Source organism: Callorhinchus milii, unplaced genomic scaffold, assembly GCF_018977255.1.
Source record: "Callorhinchus milii isolate IMCB2004 unplaced genomic scaffold, IMCB_Cmil_1.0 Scaffold4, whole genome shotgun sequence".
NCBI lineage: Eukaryota > Metazoa > Chordata > Chondrichthyes > Chimaeriformes > Callorhinchidae > Callorhinchus > Callorhinchus milii.
The window spans coordinates 1565638-1587321 of record NW_024704745.1 but is presented as its reverse complement, the minus strand read 5'-3'; the positions used below and the strand labels follow the sequence as shown (position 1 = coordinate 1587321).

Below are 21684 nucleotides of genomic sequence, written 5' to 3'. Positions count from 1 at the left end.
GATCGCTTTTCCTGGGGTAATAATTCCTCAACAAATTATAAAATAGTAATAAATTGGTCGCCCAATCCACAGCTGTTTGTGGGGCACTGCTGTGTGCAATTGGCTGCCGCGTTTCGCCCACAAAAATATACAGTCAATTCACTTCACAGTATATTCTGTGATGTGCTTGGAAGGATTATTATTATATGGTGGATTGGTGGCCAAACACAAAAGACCCAGCCAACTCTTATTAGTGAAAATGGTTACATCCAATTCCTCCTCTTCGATCGTGCTTTTGGCTACCCTCCTACCCTCTCTGCCTCCCCACCCTCCATGATCCCAACCCCACCCCGCTCGGGTCCTAATCTCTGACTGTTCAGCGCCTTGGGACGTCCTCCCAACGTGAAAGGCTCTTTACAAATGTAATGTTGCATTGTATCGTAAAACCACAGCAGCCACAGTACTGGTGAGAAAAGCATACATACTTTCTACAATTACAGCTAAATCCAAGGGTTAAGTACGAGTTTCCGAATAGTGTTTGCGATACTTATGCTGCAGTTTGGATAGTGAAAGCTTACAGTAATTGATTTAACCTTGCAACGTGCTGCAGACTGCAACAAACCCACTAGCAGAGGTGGAAATATTCAGGACTTACTTCGACTAGTTGGTCTCACACACCATTGGATGGCAAGTCTGCTAAGAAAGCACCTTGGACACATAAAACAAACAACTTGTATTTACATTGAGCTCCTCATGCAGGGTAGTGTCCCAGAGCACGTGACAGTGGCTGAGCACGACGCCGAGGCGGAGTTGACCGTAGGCACAGTCGAAGAGGAAGATTTTGAGGCAAAAGGTTTGTTTAAAAAAAATTTTAACAGCAAAAAAAGAAGTTATCCTTCTTCTGCATAGTAGTCTATTAATAAGCTTCCTGTTAAAATGCCATTGCTAACAGCTATGTACAATCCCTTAACAACCATATTTGAAATACTATATTATGAATCTGCCGATTATTGACCGTTCAACCAGTTACAGCCACATAACATAACAGGCAACTTGTGTTTGTTGGCTCACTCAAGTATACAACAACACTCAATTAACAAGCTCAACCAGCTGCATTGTCTTGCCATCCTTCTTCCTGCAGTAACTAAGCAAATTACTTATCAACTGACAGCCTATGACACCCAAAGGAGAAAAGATACATCTCACAGTGTAATAGGCGACACTGACTGAAAGGCAACTTTTGATACTCCGTCGTACAGTGATTCTACAGTTTACAGTAATTCCACAGTGTACATGAACTATGGAACTCTTTTCCTCAATCCTTCCGTCTTGCCCCCTCTCTCCCCACTAAAGACCTTCCTTTTTGATCATGCTTATGGTCACCCCCTTCCCCCTCTGCCACTGCGAAGCACGTGAAGTGCGCTATATAAATGCAAGTTGTTGTTGAGCATGAAACCAACAGGCACAAGTTCTCAACAAGAAACCTCAAACCAGACTCTTACAACTAGAGTAGAATAATAATCAAAAACAAAACTAGAGAGAAGAAAAAGGTGATATACTGAATATATATATATAGAGTAACTCAAACTAATAGGAAATAGATAGAGGAATGAGAATGAGAATCAGACTGGAAGGGAAGCAACAGATCAGGATGAAAGTGTAAACACAAACTGTTGTTCAGGGAGATAATAGAAACAGCCCTCAGAAAGGTAAATTGAAGATGCCATTAATCCGATAAAATCGGAATTTTGAGGAGTCAAATATAATTTTCATGCAACAACAACTCTATATATCATCTACAATATATAAACACACATTTTAAGCAAATAAATAAACACCAGGGGGAACATGGAAGATGCAACAACAATTTACATTTACATAGCACCCCTCACGCAGGGTAGCGTGCCACAGTGAAGAGACGCAGCACTCACCTATCAGCTCAGCGATGGCACTGAATGGCCAAGTGTGACTTGTTGAGTTGGCGTGAAGAAACTTGGGATTTAACTGGAGGTGGGGACAAAAACAATATATATATGTATATATACACACACATAAACACTATATATATATATATAGAGAGAGAGAGAGGGGAAGAGTACACAACGGTAGGATTACAAGTGAGAACAAAACAATAAGTATATATGTGTGTGTGTGTGTATATATATATATATATATAACAATAGTGCAAATAAAGATAGGATTACAAGCAAGGACAAACACACATATATATACACATATAAAGAGAGAGAGTAAATAACAGGATTATATGTGAGGACGAAAACAATGTATACACAGAGAGTAAATAAAGTTAGGATTACAAGTGACAATATTATACATATATTATATAATAATAATAATATAATATAGTCCTTTAGCTCAGTGGTTGGAGCATTCGCTTTGCAAGTGAAAAACCTAATTTCGATTCCTGGCAGAGTGAAACCTTGGGCAAGTTTCCTTACTCCAAAAGCCTGATAATAATCCCTCAAATAAAAATAATAAATTGGTCATTTCAATCCACGACTGTTTGAGGGGACACTGCTGTGCACAATTGGCTGCCGCGTTTCGCCCACAAATACACAGTTAATTCACTTTATAGTCTATTCTGTGAAGCGCTTTGAGACGTCTCGAAGACGTGATAAGCGCTATATCAAATGCAACGATTATTATTATTATACATTGAGTAAATAAAGGTAGGATTTCAAGTGACAATATTATATATTGTAATACAGTATATATCATATAGCATATGTATATAGAGAGTAAATAAAAGTAGGATTACAAGTAACAATATTATTTTATACTGTTCAGTATATAACACAGTATATAGAGAGTAAATAAAGGTAGGTTTACAAGTAATAATATCATATATAATAATACAGTATATATAATGCAGCATATGTATACATAGAAAGTAAATAAAGGTAGGATCAGAAGTGACAATATTATAGTCATTTAGCTCAGTGGTTGGAGCACTCGCTTTGCACTATTCAGTATATAATGCAGTATATATAGAGAGTGAATAATGGTAGGATTATACTGTACAGTATATAACAATATATAAAGAGAGAGTAAATAATGGTAGGATTATACTGTACAGTAAATAACAATACATAAAGAGAGAGTAAATAATGGTAGGATTATACTGTACAGTAAATAACAATACATAAAGAGAGAGTAAATAATGGTAGGATTATACCTTACAGTAAATAACACAATATATAGAGTAAATAAAGGTAGAATCATACTGTACAGTATATAACACTATATATAGAGTAAATAAAGACAGGATTATGCTGTACAGTATATAACACTATATATACAGAGAAAGAGTAAATAAAGACAGGATTATGCTGTACAGTATATAACACTATATATATATAGAGAGAGAGTAAATGAAGTCAGGATGACAGAGCCGCTGACAGACTGGCACTCACGGCGCTCAGAGGGACGCCCTGACTCGCGCTCCGCGCCGCCGCCATCTTCTTTCCGAGGAGCCGACAATTTCCTCTCGAACAGACGGTTTGTTTACAACCCAACCCGCGCCGCCACCTCCTCCCGCCCTCCGCATGTACGCCCGCGCCGCCGCCGCGCTCTTCCTCGGGGGAGAGGAAAATGGATGAGCTGACGCTATTTCAACAGCCTCAGGAGTCTCCCGTGAGGAGGGGCCGCGCCACCCGTCGCTCTTCCCGCCGTTCGCCTCTGCCTGACACTGACTGACTGACTGACTGCAGCCCTCTGCGGCCGTTAACGCTCGCGCTGCGCGCGCAGACTCCCCCCCCCCACCCCTCGTTCAAAGCCCCGCCCCGCCTGACCGACTGATTTTACTGACTGACACCCTCAGACCCCGCCCACCACGCCCAACTCACCCGCCTGATTGGCTGACACCCTCAGACCCCGCCCACACCCACCTGACTGACATACTCAGGCCCCACCTCCACCGTTCCCCTGCCTGACGGACACCCTCAGACCCCGCCCCCCCTGACTGACTGACTGACTGACTGACTCTTTCACAGTACCGTCACGTGACCAGTTCCTTATTTTTTTCCCCCCCTCTTAGGTTTCGTTTCCTAATCCGGATCGCCTTGAGGTTTCGGATGGATCGTCGGCAGAACCTGGAAGGGCAGACCAGTCGCCGGGAGCGCGGCGCCGTTCCCACTCCGCTCCCGTTACCCCTCCAACAAAACAACAAAAAAGACAAAGACGCCTTACCGGCTCCAGCCCACGTGGTAGCCACGGCCCTAACTGGACAAGCAGCGGGGCAAGCTCACCCCCCCAACACACACTCCGGGGTGCCCGAGCCTTGGCTGTTGCCAATCGGCATTCAATGCATTCCGGAATTACAACCCAACGTTCCCCCCTCCGGGGAGAGAGCATTCCCCATTTCCCATTTCAATAACCTATCAGAGATATCCACGTGCAAAGTGGGATGCGTGGAATTTTCGGTTTGGTTTGGATGCTCTTCATCCAGCACGGCGATGGGTTTCCGCATGGGTCAGTTGGTGAGAGTGAGAATTGGAACAGAGCGAGAATTCTGTTGGGGAATTTGGTGAGAGTGGGAATTGGAACAGAGCGAGAATTCTGTTGGGGAATTTGGTGAGAGTGGGAATTGGAACAGAGCGAGAATTCTGTTGGGGAATTTGGCGAGAGTGGGAATTGGAAAAGAATGAGAATTCCCACGCTTCTGCTGAATGACAGGGTTCTCTCTAGCTCTCTGGTAGCTCGCTTACTGAAGAATTCCCACTCTCACCAAATTCCTTAACAGAATTCTTACTCAGTTCCGTCTCACTCAGTTCTACCTCCCGCTGCTGGGCTTGCTGCACAAGTGAGATGCTCGCAAGTCTCGCAAAAGACTGTACAGAGGGAGGTGGAAGAGTAGGAATTCTGTTAAGGAATTTGGTGAGAGTGGGAATTCTGTGCAGAAGAGGAAAGAGGTACATCATTATAAATTATATAATAGTTATACTAAAATAATATAAGACATGTCTGGGAATATGGCAGGGCATCTGGGACCGGTTGGGTGCACAATGTGTGCCATGTGGGAACTCCAGGATGCTTTGTGTGTCCTGGACAGACACGTGTGTAGGAAGTACCTCCGGCTGCTCGAGCTTGAGGTCAGGTTTCTGAGATTGAGGAGAGGCTGGTGTCATGACATAGCATATGGGAGGCTGAAGAGTTTATGGATCGAATGTTTCAGGAGGAGGTCACTCCACAGCCACAGGGAGTTCAGAAGGAGAGTGAGTGGGTGACCACCCGGCCTGGTAGGAAGAGGGGACGGACAGTGCAGAAATCCCCTGAGAGTGTGGCACTCACAAACCGGTTCTCTGTACTGAATACTGCTTAGGGTGATGACACCTCTAATGGAGAGTCAAAAGCAAAATGGATGCACAAGGGAGCACAGGGAAGAGTGTCAATGCAATTGTCATTGGGGACACATGGATGAAAGGAGTAGACTGACGTTTCTGCAATCAATCAACATACCAATCTCATATAGTATGTTGTCTCCCTGGTGCCAGGGTTGAAGACATCAAGGAAAAGGTGCCTTGTTAGGATCCATGACATAGGGAAAAAGGGGCTGAGATCCTACAGAGAAAGTATCAGAAGCTAAGGAAAATGCTACAGAGCAGGACCTCAAAGGTGGTGATCTTTGGATTATTACCAGGTCCTCGTGCAAGAGGGTATCAAAACAGCAGGATCAAACCCATTAATGCATGGCTGGATAAATAGTGCAAAAAGGAGGGCTTCAGGTTCCTGGATCATTGGGACTAGTTCTGGGACAGGTAGGACCTCTACAAGGTGGATGGGTTACATCTGAAACCCTGAAATCTGAAAGGGATAGGGAAGGAAAAAACAGAGGTTTTGGCAATATTGATTAAATATTACAGGTTACTGCCCTGGAAAGGGATGATGTGTCAGAGGGTCCAAAACAGAATCTATTTGGTTAGACTTAAGGAGCAGAAAAGGAGCTGTTACTCTGTTAGGGGTAAACTATAGACCACCAAATAGTGGTAAAGAGATAGAGCAAATCTGCAGCAGATTTAGAAACATGCAAAACCAACAGAGCAGTGATAATGGGAGACTTCAATTATCCTAACAGAGACTGCCAAAATAACAGTGTAAACGGCAAGGAGGTGGAAGGACTCCTGAAATCTGTGCAGGATAACTTTCTGGATCAATATGTTTGCAGCCCAACGAGGAAGCAGTGCTGGATCTAGTTCTGGGGAATGAAGTGGAGCAAGTGGAACAGGTTTCAGTAGGAGAGTATCCGGGCAACAGTGATCATAACATCATCAGCTTTAGAGTACTTATGGAAAGGGACAAGGAGCAATCAAAGGTGAAGATGCTCAACTGGAAGAGGGCTAATTTCAGTGAGTTGAAAAGGGATCTAGCCAAGGTTGACTGGAAAGAAGGATTGGCGGCTAAAACAGCTAAAGAGCAATGAGACTGGTAAAATGGGCAGACACGTGGCAGATGAAGTTTAATGTGGATAAGTGCAAAGTGATACATTTTGAGAAGAAGAATGAGGAGAGGCAATATAATCTTAAAGGGGGTGAAAGGACAGAGGGACCTGGGGGCTCATATAAGCAAATCTCTGAAGGTGGAATGATAGGTAGATAAAGCTGATTTTATATTTTTTAAAAAATCAGGATACTAGGCTTTATAAATAGGGGCATAGAATACAAAAGTCAGGCAGTTATGATGACCCTTTATAAAATGCTGGTTAGACCTCAGCGAGAGACTGTGTTCAGTTCTTGGCACCACACTTTAGGAAGGATGTCAAAGCATTGAAAAGGGTGCGAAGGAGATTGACCAGGATGGTACCAGGAATGAGGGACTTCAGTTATTGGGAGAGGCGAGAAAAGCTTGGATTATTCTCCTTGGAGCAGAGAAGGATAAGAGGAGACTTAATAGAAGTTTTCAAAATTATGAGGGGATTCGATAGGGTGAACAAGGAGAAACTATTCCACTGGCGGGTGGGTGGGTAACCCGAGGACACCGCTTTAAAATAGTTCTTGAAAGAAAGAGGGGAGGTGAGGAGACATTTTTTCACACAGCGAGTTGTCGGGATCTGGAATGCATCGCCTGAAAGGGCAATGGAAGCCGATTCACTAACAACCTTTAAGAGAGAAGTAGATAATTATTTGGGGAGGACAAGTTTGCAGGGCTATGGGGAGAAAGCGGGGAGTGGGATTGGATAGCTCTTTTCAAAGAACCAGCACAGACGCAATGGGCCGAATGGCCTCCTTCTGTGCTAAATAATTCTATGATTGCTTGCTGAATATTTTGCCCTACCTGGGAATCAAACCCGGGTCTCTCGCTTGCGAGGCAAGCGTTCTTAGTACGTTATTACAAGAACTAACTTTGAGGAAGGCAAAAAAAGGCACAAATGTTATACACAGTGATTGCTTAAGTTTTGAATTTTATTTGTTAGTAAACATTTAGTGATGGTGAATACATTCACAGAACAGTATTAAGATCGGTTTCCAATACTTTCGATTGCAAATGTAGCTGTAAACAAAGACCAAATTAAAGTAATAACAGTACTCCCCTCTTCAGATCAACATTGGCATTTCTCACAAGTTCTTTCCCAGCATTACAATTTTTCACTTGGAGGAGAGAAATGAGACTTTTAATATTGATGGAAAAGAAAAGAAAATGCAGTTTGAAAATATAGATATTTATATTATATACACTCACATACGCACACACACACAGTGAAGTCAGGTTCCTAAATGGCATCATTCGTTAATACTAGCCTGTTGATTAGTACTCACGCTTATTAATAATACTGCAAATTATCAATATTGGATCAATAATAAAACAGATAGAGGGGTCCCCAAAGATAGAATTCTACTGTTATCTGCTGGGAGACACGAGTGCTATTTTTCCAATCGTGTTATATACTCTTGAAGGCACCAAAAGAAGGCCCGTCCAAGTGAGTGTTGAATTATTTGATACCTACCTGATCCCACACCAGTTGATCCCTAGCTAATTGAACTTACGTTTTGCCCTTCACCGCAATGAAACCACTCAATGAGTAAAATAGAAAGTCTGGAGAAGAAAGGACTTGTTACGTTCTTCTGCGAGCAGCCTTTCCTTTCCCCTCGCTCTCCGAAAGGTGTTGCAAATCTCTTCCGAATGCCAGAGGCAAGCAAGTCAACGTGATAACCATATTGCAGATATTCCCGACGCCCACCTGCAGTACAAAACCTCAGTCTTCGTTCACTTCGTGCAGCCCGCAGTCCTACCAACACGAGTGAGATAACAATAATAATAATATTCCTTGCATTTGGTAATAGCGCCTTATCACGTCTTCGAGACGTCTCAAAGCATTTCACAGGATAGAAACTTGGACATCAGTGCTCCATCATCACCTCCAGAAAGTCACATGCGATATTTTCTTCAATCCTTTGCAGCACCTCGCTGCTGTTGGGGGCTTGTCCAAATAGACTCTGTAAGGGTATCGATCCCCTAGCCCCCAATAGGCTCTGCCCTCCCTGGGATCTGCCTGGTTGAACCTTGAAAATGCAGTTGAGTGTCCTGAAAAACGGTGTGAGTGTGTGGATGCTTGACACGGATCGCACAGTCAGGAGAGGAAATTCCTGTTCAAGCCCAGACATCGTTACATCCAGATCATTCATTTCCTGAATTAAGCAGGGGAGAAACAGCAACAGGAGGAAATTTAGACTTGATTTTCGATCTGTCCTTTCTCCCCAAAATTGTTTGACTTTTTTTTCCCCTGGCTCCTATTCCTTTCCTTCATTAAACATGATTTTAATAATAGTACTAATCCTTGCATTTGATATAGCGCCTTATCACATCTTCCGAGGCATCTCAAAGCGCTTCACAGAATATACTGTAAAGTGAATTGCCTGTATTTTTTTTAGCGATTATTAAACCCGGAAAGCAATCCACCAATCGTCAAATGACCAGGTTCTTACATACTGCTAGGTAAACAGAGGCATGTGGAATAAGGAAACTTGCCTAAGGTTTCACCCCACCTGGGAATCGAACCCAGGTCCTCTCGCTTGTGTGGCGAGTGCTCTAACCACTAGAATACAGGACTCTGCAACTTACTTGGTAGAAGACAGCAAATTCTGTGGATATCATTTACTATTGCATGAACTGTAACAATAATACTAAGAAGACTTTAAGCAAAGAAGCATTTAAGAGGAAACTTGATGCATGAGAGAGGCTAGAGAGGGGGTTGGATGGGTGGAGCTCATGCACATCATAAACCCGGGTATCGACTGGTTTGGCTGAATAGCCTGTTTCAGTGTTGTAGATTGTGTGTACTTCTATATCCAGTACAATTTACATTTATATAACACCTTTCATGTCAGCAGGGTGTCCCAAAGCACATGAATACTAGTTGTTTTGATTAAAGGAATGAACTTTATAATAAACTACATACAAGACTTGAGCATAAAGGAAAATTTGCCAGAAAACAAAAATAATGATGTTATGAATTGAGGATAGCAAGAGGATATTTTGATGGGAATAAAGACATAACAAAGTCACAGTTCCCTGCACTTTTAACTTAATTCTAAAGTACTTCTGTCAAGATAAGTTTGAAGGAAAAGCCGAATGCATATCGGTCCATACTTTAGTTACTGAGATAACAACAACTTGTATTTGCATAGCGCCCTTCACGTGGGGTAGGGTCCCAGAGCGCTTCACAGTGCCTGACAACAAGCTAGGGAGAAAGGTGACCGTAAGCACGATCAAAAAGGAAGGTCTTTAGGCAGGAATGAAGAAATATATAATGCTTTGGTATGATGAGCTGAATTGACTCAGTGAGGGCTATAAAGTGTAAATCGGATCAAAGCAAGTTGAACCTCGGGCTTCAAGTTAAGGCAACGGGAACGTTTCAAGGAACATCTAATATTTGTGGAAAAAAAACACACAGTGGAAGAAGTTTGAAAAAAATCAGGATTTTGACCATACCCTTAACAAATAGAAACGCTTGCTTACCCTGTATTTTTGATCCAGAATATCCACAATTCGGCCAATTTGAGGTTTGTATTCCTCAAATGAGTCAACGACATCCAGATTGGGACTGTGGATGTTAACGCTCACCTCAGGAACAAAAGCCCATCGGTACCTAAACACACGGATACATACACACGCAAACACACACGCACATGCACAAACACACAATGAAGAGCTGTCAATAACCACATGTAAAGCCAACATCTACATCCAAGTAAAACATTCAGAGGCAGGAAACATGCCCAAAAAACGAGAGTCGTGCAATGCCATTGCAAGAACGATTCTCCCACTGTTCCACTGGAGCTCCCTCACTCTGTCAATCCGTCTCACTCCCTCTCTTTCAGTCTTCAATTCCCACTTTGTGTGTAGAAAACGTTTCAGTCTTGTTTATGGTCACCTCTCTGTTCTGACCATTTAAATTGTGCCCCAAAAGTATTTTCCAATAGCTCTGCTTAAATGTATTTGATACAGCGCTTATCACATCTTCGAGACATCACAAAGTGCTTCACAGAATATACTGTAAAGTGAATTGACTGTATATTTTGTGGGCGAAATGCGGCAGCCAATTGTGTATTGTGTCCCGCAAACAGTCGTGGATTAAGTGACCAATTTATTGTTATTTTTTTGAAGGGATTATTACATCTGGAAAAGCGATGCGCCAATAGACTAACAACCGGGTTCTTACTTACTGCTGGGTAAATAGAGGCATGTGGAGTAAGGAAACTTGCCTAAGGTTTCGCCCTGCCTGGGAATCGAACCCAGGTCCTCGCGTACGAGGTGAATGCTCTAACCAATGTGTTACAGGACACCGAGCACACACACACACACATCACATACTCAGAAACTTACATTTGAAATAAAGGCATATGTTCTGGGGGAAACGAGAGTGCTGTATCGAGAAATTTACAAGCCGATAAATACATGTCAATATGGCTCTGGTCCAGGTCCAATAGCAGTGGGTCATTTCCATTGCTGGCTGGAGATCTTGGTCCTCCTTTATTGCAATTCCTAGAAGATAATAATAATCCATACATTTGATACAGCGCCTTATCACATCTTCGAGAGGTCTCAAGTAAAGTGATTTGACTGTGTATTTTGTCGGAGAAATGTGGCAGCAATTGCACACAGCAGAGTCCCACAAACAATTGTAGGTTGAGTGACCAAATTATTCTATTAGCATTTTTATATTAAAAAAAATTGAAGGCCCATCAGTAAAGCAATCTACCAACCGACTCACAACTGGTTTCCTACTTTCTGCTAGGTAAACAGAGGCGTGTGGAGTAAGGAAACTTGCCTTAGGTTTCACTCTGCTGGGAATCAATCCTAGGTTGTCTCACTTGCGCTGTGAGTACTCTAACCACTGAGCTACAGGACTCCACAAGATTCAAATGTCAGCCCCAACCACAGCAGCAAGAATTACGTTCCTCTCCTCTGCTCCATCACAATGGTTTAATAATAATAATTATCCTTGCATTTGATATAGCGCTTTTCATGTCTTCTAGACGTCTCAAAGTGCTTCACAGAATAGACTGTAAAATGAATTGACTGTATATTTCTAAGCGAAGTGTGGTAATTTGTGACAGTGCCTTATTTCCTATATTTTTTCCTTATCTCTCTCAATTACGATAATTGGCAAAAGAACCAGAGGGGAGATGAGATGAGGAGAAATTGTTTTTTTTAAACACAGAGATTTGTTGTGGACTAGAATGCACTGCCTGAAAGCGTAGTGGAAATATTCTGTGATTCTATTCATCTCTCCTTTTAGCGCTTTTCTTTCAGTCTATCTACTGCATGGGCATACAGAAGGCCGGAGTCAGTCGAGCGGAGGGGCTTTACATTTATCGATGTTATGTTCCTTGATCTGGATAAGCTCTCTGCATAGGTGCATCCAAACCAGCAACAAAGAATTTGATGGTTGCACACTAGGACTGGCTGCTTTACTGGAATTACATAACTCAGATTGCAGACAACAACAACTTGCATTTACACAGCGGCCCCTCACTCAGGTTGGCGTCCCAGAGCGCTTGCCGGTAGCGGAGCATGACTCCGAGCCGGGGGGGGGAGAGGGGGAGATGTCCGTAGGCACGATCGAATAGGAAGGTCTTCAGGCGCGGAAGGTAGGGACAAGACGGGAGGGATAGAGGAAGATTATTCCAGAGTTTCGGGGCGTAGTGGCTGAGAGCGAGGCCACCGATGGTGGAACGGAGGGCACGAGGGCATACAGAAGGCCGGAGTCAGTCGAGCTGAGGCAGCGGGTTTGGGGGGGGGGGGGGGGGGGAGCTAGGCAGGTCAGAGAGGTAGTGGGGTGCACTGTCAAAATATGAAAACTATTCAGTGCAGGATACATTGTAAAAAAGATTGGCAAAAGTACAAGGTAATAAATCTGAAAGAGACAATGTCCCATCGTTTTCTTATCGGAAACTCTTATTTAATTACTAGCTTGTATCTTGTTACCAGATTTCTATCTCCCTTCATTTCATATCCCATTCTTAACATACTCGAAAACAATTAGAATTTTCAACTTTGACTGAAATTTGAATACTTGCATTTACATACAGAATTGAACGTCTTAAACAAACAGCTGCAGATAACATCAGTGTTAAACCTTCTCACTCAAAAAGCCACATCTGTTAACAGAAAATGGATACCAAAGTTTTTTTTAAAAAAACCATGAGGACAAGTTTGCAGGGCTATGGGAAGAGAGCGCGGGGAGTGGGATTGATTTGGGTAGCTCTCTTAAAAGAACCGCCAAAATGGGCCGAATGGCTTCCTTCTGTGCTGTATGAGACTTCAAAATCCATTGGATGTCAATTAAAAGCAACAGCTAAAAGTTCCATAGGTCTTAAATAAATCAAAGAGTTCAATTGTCTCGAGATGCAGTTTCTTGCTTTCTTCAGCCACCCGACTAGACCCAGGAAAATGATAGGATTTGATTACTGAACTGATTTGTGCGCTGAGTTTCATTGAAAATGCAAGGTAGTCTCACTTAATTCAAAACCAAGGCACAAACTTGTCGACATCAGTATTGTAAAGCAAAGAACTTACTTTGATTTTTCAATCTCAAGCAAATCCTCTTCCAACTGCATGAAAACTTGAACCTAGAGGAGACATCAGTAAGCTTTGGTTTGGGTGTTATACAAAGCAGTAAGGAATTGATAGTCCATAATAATAATAATAATCCTTGCATTTGATATAGTGTCTTATCGCGACTTCAAGACGATTCAAAGCGCTTCACAGAATACACCGTGTAGTGAATTGACTGAATTTTCTGTAGGCTAAACGAGGCAGCCAATTGCACACAGCAGGGTCCCACAAACAGTCACGGATTAAGTGACCAACCTAGTATTATTTTTACTTCTTTTTTAAGGGATTTTTACCCCTGGAAAAGGGGGTGGAAGCCATCCAGCTCATCAAGTCTGCTCTCCCAGTTTACTTAATCATGGCAGATCTTTTAACACCATTTCCTTCCACCCACCTCCAGCTATCCATCTACCAACCACCTTTTAAACAGCCAGATGATCCACCCTTCTCATTTTAAACATATAATAACAATCCTTCATAATTGATATGGCGCCTTATCACCCATTTGAGACATAGAAGCAGGAGCAGGCCAGTCAGCACCTCAAGCCTCTTCCGCCATTCTATAAGATCATGGCTGATCTATACCTCAACTTCAATTACTCCGCCTTTGCCCCATATCCCTTGATATCCTGACCTAACAAATACCTCGCCACCTCAGTCTTGAAATTGTGAATGGATCCAGCGCTTCGCAGAATATACTCTGAAGTGAATTGACTATATATTTTGTGGCGAAACAGAGCAGCTAATTGCGCATAGCAGTGTCCCACAAACAATCGTGGATTGAATGACCAGATTTTGTGTGGAGTGTGTGTTGAGTAAGGAAACTTGCCTTAGGTTTCTCCCAGCCCGGGAATCAATCCCAGGTCCTCTCGCTTGCGAAGTGAGTGCTCTAACCAATACAAGATTCCATAAACATCCGGAGATGATTGTGCCTCCACAGTCTTCAGGATCAGTGAAATCCATGTTTTCACAAAATGACTGACCTCACTGCAAACCATCCTAGTTCTACTCTGTACGCTATAAGGATTTCCCATTTCTTCAAGATAAATATCTTAAAACACGCCATGATAATCTGGATTAAACATACTCCAGTTCATAGGGGCGAAAAAAAAGTATTTTTAGAAACAGGGTTTAAGGAAAAAAAAGATTTTTTACCAGATTTAATACCTCCAGATACAGTATATAGTTTGGGACATGACATGTGCAAACGACTGCCAGGTTGGTGGAAGGCAAACTGGATGTACCTTAGTCTTATTTGCCGAGCAAATTGTCATGATCAATATGTTTTAATAGCTGTACTCTAAGATCTTTATAATAGAGCAGCGATTATACTGAAGTTCATTAGCAGGATTTTTTTATTTAAAAAAAGTATTTTATAACATCAAACCTTGTGTTCAGCTATTTCTTTGAATTTGATCCCCAAAATGCAAACAGAAAGCATTAACAAAATTAGCCACCGGTTAATAGTGTGGATCATTATATTTCAAGCATACAAAAAAAACCTTGCAAGGTCCCCAAAGCAAAACAACAATCAGTCAGAGACTGTTGGAGTGAGGAGGGGTCTCTTACCAGTTCGGTTACCATAATGGGCCACAGTGAGGTCAGATGTTGAGGAGAAATTCTCATCATTAACACCCTGAAGGTGAGGAACATCTGGGAGGTAACAACGGCTGACATTCCCACGCGAAGAGTTTCGGTCATGCGTTCTGAAGATAAAGGGAATAGAGTATCAGCCACGGTTCTGTGGTGTGTCAACCTTGTTCCCTTCCCTCCGGAAGGCTTACACGTTTGATACTGAACAACAGGTGTACTCGAAACATAGAGCATTAGAATAAATAATAATAATATGCATTATTACAAAGTTATCAGTGATCAAGCTGTATAAATTATAAGGGTCGTGTCAGGATTCTCTGACTGTTCTGCTCCCCTCAGTTCCCTACGATTTCTTCCTTATATCCCCAAACTATCCTAAACTTGTTTTCTACAGATCCCTGAGAACCTTATGATCTGATTCCTTCGAGGTGCCAAGTTATCAATGTCGGATTTTTGCCAAGGACCTCTGTATCTTTCACCTTGAGCCTCTGTAACTAAGTATCTCTACTATCTCTTTTCAATCCTCTGGGTTGCCTTGTATGAATATTATGATCAATAATGGCTTATTGATTCCACACGGCCTTTCCTCTGTGTTAACTGTGGTTAACCTTTGCAGTGGTGACACATCTGACATAATTGGAAAAGTTGGAATAGATTGTCAATTTAAACACTGTCAGTTCAACTTCACATGAGGAAAGCAACAAGTTTATGAGTTTTTTTTGTGTGATTCCATGATGGTTCAATTGTAATCCATTCAAAAAAAAAATACTTTGGTCACTCAATACACGACTGTTTGTGGGACACTGCCGTGCACAATTGGCTAGAATTTGGACCCTAGCTGGGGGGGGCGTTGATGGTTTCAGGATTAATAACTAAATTAAAAATTCAATTGAAGTGTCTTATTTTACAAAAACAATGTCATTTAAAAAAACAAAGTAAAAAAAAAATTAAAGTTAAATTAAAAATTACAATTGAAAATGAAAGTGCCTTATTTTACGAAAATGAAGTCGAAAGACATTTTTAAAAACAAAAATTAAATGAAAAATTAAATGAAAGCGTCTTATCTTACAAAAACAAAGTCGAAAAAATGTTTTGTTAAAAATGTTTAGTAAAAAAAGATTAAAATTAAAATGAAATTAAAGAAGCTTATTTGACAAAAAAACAAAGCGAGGCTTGCCTTGTATAAGGGGCAGATACGAGTGATACTGGTCCAGCTCTCCACTGAAGATGGCAAAGGCCTGTCTCTTCACCAGCATTGCTTTTTGCTCATAATTTGCAAAGAGTTTAAGAGAACTGCTCTGGGTGCCTGTATGGAGAGGAAAAAAAACAAACTAAAGTTAACAGTTTAAAGCCAGGTTGACCTGCTGATCCCCTCTATCAACCTGTCCGCTCCCTCCGCTCAGCGGGCTCCGGCTTGCTCCATGTCTCCCGCCCGACCCGCCCTACCGTCGGCGGCCGGGCTTTCAGCCGCTCCGCTCCCACTCTTTGGAACTCCATCCCACAATCCCTTTGCCTCGCTCCCTCTCTTGCCTCTTTCAAGGCTCGACTCAAGACCCTCCTTTTTGACCGTGCCTTCAACCGCCCTCCTACCCCCACTGCCCTCCCTCATCCCAGCCCTGCCCCCTCCTCCCTCACGCTCGGGTCCCGATCCCTGTCTGTTCAGCGCCTTGGGACGTCCGACATGAAAGAAGCTTTACAAGTGTGATTTTGTGGCTGTTAATAAACCTGGACAGATTAGCACTTCTTCCCCTGTATATTAAGTGTTTGAAAAGGGGACCTGATAGAGGCTTTATATGTGTGGAGTCAGGAAACTTGCCTAGTATTTTGCCCCGCCCGGGAATCAAACCCAGGTCCTCTCGCTAGCGAGGCGAGTGCTATAACCACTACGCTACAGGAACTCCACAATGTGAAAGACTTTATATGAAATATGAGGGTCAGCATCATCATCATCATTATTATTATTGTTATTATTATTATAATCCTTGCATTTGATCTAGGGCTTTTTACGTCTTCTAGACGTCTGTATGCTAACGAATGCTCAGCTTGTTGCAACCAGAGAACTTTACACCGGTCGTGTCTGCCAGCAATTCAGATTTCCTTCAATGACAAGCAGGTGGAACTCTCACACACATACACACCCGCAGCACTTACTCATCAAGTCTTTGAACATGGTTTTTTCATGGGTCAGAAGATGGTCAATAATAGATTTCCAACTGATAAAAGAAAGAGAAGGTTATAGCCACTGTTCAATCTATTAGCACCATCAGTGGCCGTGCCTTCTGCCACTACGCCCCAAAACTCTGGAGCACTCTTCCTCTATCCCTCCGCCTTGCCCCTTCATTCCCACCCACCCACCCACTGTCTCTAACCTGTGTGAAGGGCTATGTGTAAATGCAAGTTGTTGTTGTTATCACATTAATTACAACAGCGTTTTTAGGATGATGGATTCTGAAGAACCTTGCAGCCACATTGGTTCTGTGAAACTGGCTATCCTACCGGTAAACCAACCAGCTATTAAATGTATCTACGAGCAACAGTTTGGACTGACCTGCTTTTAAATGCAAAAGTTATGCGGATAAAATTTTAGGGGGCAACCACTGATAAAAACTTCTGGAACAGTCTCCCTAGAGAAACAGCGGAAGCAGAAAATGTAATTTTGTCTCAAGAACAAATAGAAAATAATATCTCGGGATAATGCAGTATACCATTCTGACATAGACAGAATGGTAAAATGGGCGACACATGGCAGATGAACTTCAATGTGGAGAAATGCAAAGTAATACATTTTGGTAGAAAGAATGAGGGGGGGGGCAATATAGGCTGCGGTAATACAATCTTAAAGGGGGTAAAAGAACAGAGAGACCTGGGGGTGCAGGTAAATGAATCCTTGAAGGAGGCAGGACAGGTAGATAGAGCTGTAAAAAGGACATATGGGATACGAGGCTTTATAAATAGGGGAATAGAGTACAAGAGTCAGGAGGTTATGATTAACCCATATAAACACTGGTTAGGCCTCAGTTAGAATACTGCGCCCATTCCTGGGCACCAGACTATAGGAAGGATGTTAAGGCATTGGAAAGGGTGCAGAGGAGATTTACGAGGATGGTACCAGGAATGAGGGACCTTGGTAATGAGGAAAGGCTGGAGAGGCCGGGATTATTCTCATTGGAGCAGAGAAAGTTACGAGGAGACCTAATAGAGGTCTTCAAAATCATGAGGGGATTTGATAGGTTAGAAAGGGAAAAACTGTTCCACTGGTGGGTGTGTCGGTGACTCGAGGTCACAGATTCAAAATAAAATCTAAAAGAAGCCGAGGGAGGGGAAAAGAAATTTTTCATGCAGTGAGTTGTTCGAATCTGGAACACATCGCCTGAAAAGGCGGTGGAAGCCGATTCGTTAACAACTTTCAAAAACGCGGTGGACGGGTATTTGAGGGGGACGGATCTGCAGAGTTGTGGGGAAAGGGCCGGGGATTGAGTGGGATTGACATTACATTGCTCTTCTCAAAGAGCCGGTACAGACTCAATGGACCAAATGGCCTCTTTTTGTGCTGTACGATTCTATGATTCTATGAATATATAGTTTGGGACACAACACGAGAAAGCAACTGTCAGGATGGTGGAAGGCCAAATAGATGGACCTTGGTCTTCTTTCGCCGAGCAAATTCTTCTTATAAAACAGCTTGTCAGAGGTGATTAAGCAAAGGATTTAACCTTGAACTCTGATCGGCAGCCACAAGGACAACGACACGTTCCACTTCAAAACCCGCCCATCACCATCTGGACACGAACACGATAAACACAGATGCAGGCTTCAGGAAGTGATACTATTAATACCAATGTTTCTGAATAAGAATGTGGTTATCGTGCCTTCGACTCCCCTCCATCCTCCACTACCTCAATCCCCTACTCCCACCCCACCTCGCTCAGGGTCCAAATCCCTGCCTGTCCAACCCTTTGGGACGTGAAAGGTGTACAACTATTGCTGTGCATTTGCTTCGACACTTACTGACTGATACACGATGCGTCCATCTGGAAGAAGAGTGGGTCCATGAAGAGCTCGTAGGCTTCCTTCTTCCAGGCTCTCTTTGTGTAGGCATAGCCACTCAGACTGCTCAGCAACTGAGCACTGGCTCGAAAACTGGGCACATTGTAGGCACTGAGAGAGCAATACAGAAATACAAAATTACATTTGATATAGCACCTTTCACGTCCCAAGGCAGTGGATTAAGACCCAAGCAGGTGGGGAGAGTGGCTGAAGGCATTGTCGGAGAGCAGGGTCTTGAGACGTGCCTTGAAGGAGGCAAGGGAGGGAGCCAAGCGAAGGGAATGTGGGATGGTGTTCCGAAGGGTGGGGGCAGAGAGGCTGAAGTCACAAAGTCCTAAGTGTATTAAAGTCACAATGAGTGAATGCATACCAGTTAAAGGACTACAGTTTTCAATGTTTACTGTGAAGGGAAATGTGCGATCATAATAATAATTCTTGCTTTTGATATAGCGCCTGATCATGTCTTCAAGACTTCTCAAAGCGCTTCACATATAATATTGTAAAGTGAATTGACAGTATATTTTGTGGGCGAAACGCGGCAGCCGATTGCGCACAGCAGCGTCCCACAAACAGTCGAATGCAAGGATTACTTGAAGAGTCTGTCTCGTCATTGCTGCTGGTTGAGGTGAGTTATGTACTTGCGTTGTTGCCTTACCTGTGATTCCGCAGGTATGGAAAGACATAGTACAGTAGGCGTGAGATGAGAGGCACAGCCTTATCCTTCTCATCACTGCGGTAAACCATGTCGAGGAGAGGGGCGAGCACCTGAAAATGATGGAAAAAAGACAAAACAAATTCACCAAATGTCTATCTCCACACAGACATCAGTTTTTCTGGCCAACAGTCAAAGAAACCCACATATATTTGACACAAATATAAAAAAGTCACTAATCAATCAAACTGGGAGGTCAGAAGAAACATCTTTACCCAGAGTGTGGTGGGAATGTGGAACTTGCTACCATAGGAGTAGTCGAGGTGAATAGCGTAGATATATTTACAGGGAAGCTAGATACATACTGGCGGGAGAAAGGAATGGAAGGTTATGCTTATGGGGTTAGTTGAAGAAGGGCAGGAAGAGGCTCATTTTGAGCATAAACACCGGCATAGACCAGCTGGGCCAAATGGCCTGTTTCTGTGCTGTATATTCTTATGTAATTCTATGTAATAATTTAATAATTAATCCACTCCAAAGCAAACAGCTCGGGAGACAGTTGGGAACAGTCACTGCCTTTAATCTCCAGCATGCAGATGGTTATGTTTCGATGTGCAAATAGTCACTAGTATGCAGGTTTAGGAAAATGTCTGACAGATCCTACCATCAACAGTTTGCACACCGCTCAATGAGTTTGTGAAACTGTGACTGTTGAGTCCTGTAGCTCAGTGGTTAGAGCACTCGCCTCGCAAGCGAGAGACCTGGGCTCCATTCCCGGGCAGGGCGAAATGTTGACCAAGTTCCTTACTCCACACACCTTTGAACCCGCTAATTAGGCGAACCCAGTTAGTCAATTGGAGGATTACTTTTCCGGGGGTAATAAATCCTTCAAAAAATAACAATAATAATTTGGTCACTCTATCCACGACCCCCAGCTCAGGTCCAAATAACTGATTGTCAAGCGCCTTGGGACGTCCTCCCAATGTGAACGGCGCTGTAGAAATGTAATTTTGCATTGTATTGTTTGTGGGACATTGCTGTACACAATTGGCTGCCGGGTTTCCCCCACGAAATACACAGTAAATTCACTTTACAGTATATTTTGTGAAGCGCTTTGAGACGTTTCGAAGACATGATAAGACGCTGCATCAAATGCAAGGATTATTATTATTATTATCTAGGCGTGGCAAGTGTTACGGGGTGTGTGGTGGTAGCACTCTAGCTAAAAAGATGGCAGTAATGCTGTGCCGTGTATGAAGAAGAGTTAAAATAGTTGAGAAAGAAGAAATTGTTATTGCAGCTGAAGTGAGCTGTTGAGTGTTGACGTGCGCTGCTGTATTGCTTTAATCAGAGCTGGCCTAAAAACCCAAGGCCGATGCGATTAAAACCATCATCAGACGGATCAACTGACCTGCACAATCAGTCTGAAGTAAAGAAAAAAAGTACAATGATGTCAAGGAAAGCTGATCCAAACTTCAGAAGCTCGATACAGGGTGAGAGTGTTCCTTCCTCCAGGAGTGTTCTTCCGATGTTACTTGAATTGGAGCAATAGGCGAAGGAGCAGTTTGCCCAACTTGGTTGCCCATCGCAGCAGCCAATTGCGCACAACAGTGACCCACAAACAGTTATTTTGATTATTATTATTGTTATTATATTTTAATTTATTTTGAAGAAATGATTACCCCCGGAAAAGCGATCCGACAATCGACTAACAACCAGGTTACTACTGACTGCTGGGTAAACAGGGGCGTGTGTGTGGAGTACGGAAACTTGCCCAACGTTACGTCCTGCCTGGAATCAAACTCGGGTCTCTCGCTTGCGAGGCGAGTGCTCTAACCACTGAGCTACAGGACACCACCTGTAAATCGTGGTAAATGCATCTCTGCTTGCTCCCTCATGGCTGAGACTTTATATCCTGTGGAGTCCTGTAGCTCAGTGGTTAGAGCACTCGCCTCACAAACAAGATGACCTGGTTTTGATTCCCGGGCGGGACGAAACGTTGGGCAAGTTTCCTCACTCCACACACACGCCTGTGTTTCCTAGCAGTAAGTAGGAATCCGGTTGTTAGTCGGTTGACGGATCGCTTTTCTGCCTTCATAAAAAAGCAAAAAAAATTTGGTCTCTTCAATCCACGGCTGTTTGCGGGACGCTGTTGTACGCATTTGGCTGCCGCGTTTTGCCCTCAAAACATACAGTCAATTCATTTTACAGTGTGTTCCGTGAAGCGCTTTGAGACGTTTTGAAGATGTGATAAGGCGCCATATCAAATGCAAGCATTATTATTATTATTTAAAAAGTGCAACATTGATGCACAACATCTTTTTGGATGATGAAGCCTCTTT

The 21684-nt window shown here is 42.9% G+C and overlaps 2 protein-coding genes across 4 annotated transcripts in view; both read right to left on the bottom strand.

Moving 5' to 3' along the window:
• morc3b (MORC family CW-type zinc finger 3b) overlaps positions 1-3736 on the bottom strand; it is a 37850-nt gene extending 34114 nt beyond the window's left edge. For all 3 annotated transcript variants that reach the window (XM_007905947.2, XM_007905948.2, XM_007905949.2), the window contains exons 1-2: positions 3414-3736; positions 1911-1983 (exon numbers count right to left, since the gene is read on the bottom strand). In XM_007905947.2, the coding sequence (XP_007904138.1) occupies positions 1911-1983; positions 3414-3458 (118 nt within the window). In that variant the 5' untranslated portion in view covers positions 3459-3736. The remainder of the gene's footprint in view (positions 1-1910; positions 1984-3413) is intronic.
• Positions 3737-7379: 3643 nt separating this feature from the next.
• dop1b (DOP1 leucine zipper like protein B) overlaps positions 7380-21684 on the bottom strand; it is a 57058-nt gene continuing 42753 nt past the window's right edge. Inside the window, 9 exon segments of the mRNA XM_042333982.1 lie at positions 7380-8621; positions 9952-10081; positions 10819-10977; positions 13015-13067; positions 14620-14756; positions 15821-15949; positions 16795-16856; positions 18652-18801; positions 19346-19455. Coding sequence (XP_042189916.1) covers positions 8334-8621; positions 9952-10081; positions 10819-10977; positions 13015-13067; positions 14620-14756; positions 15821-15949; positions 16795-16856; positions 18652-18801; positions 19346-19455 — 1218 coding nt within the window. The 3' untranslated portion in view covers positions 7380-8333.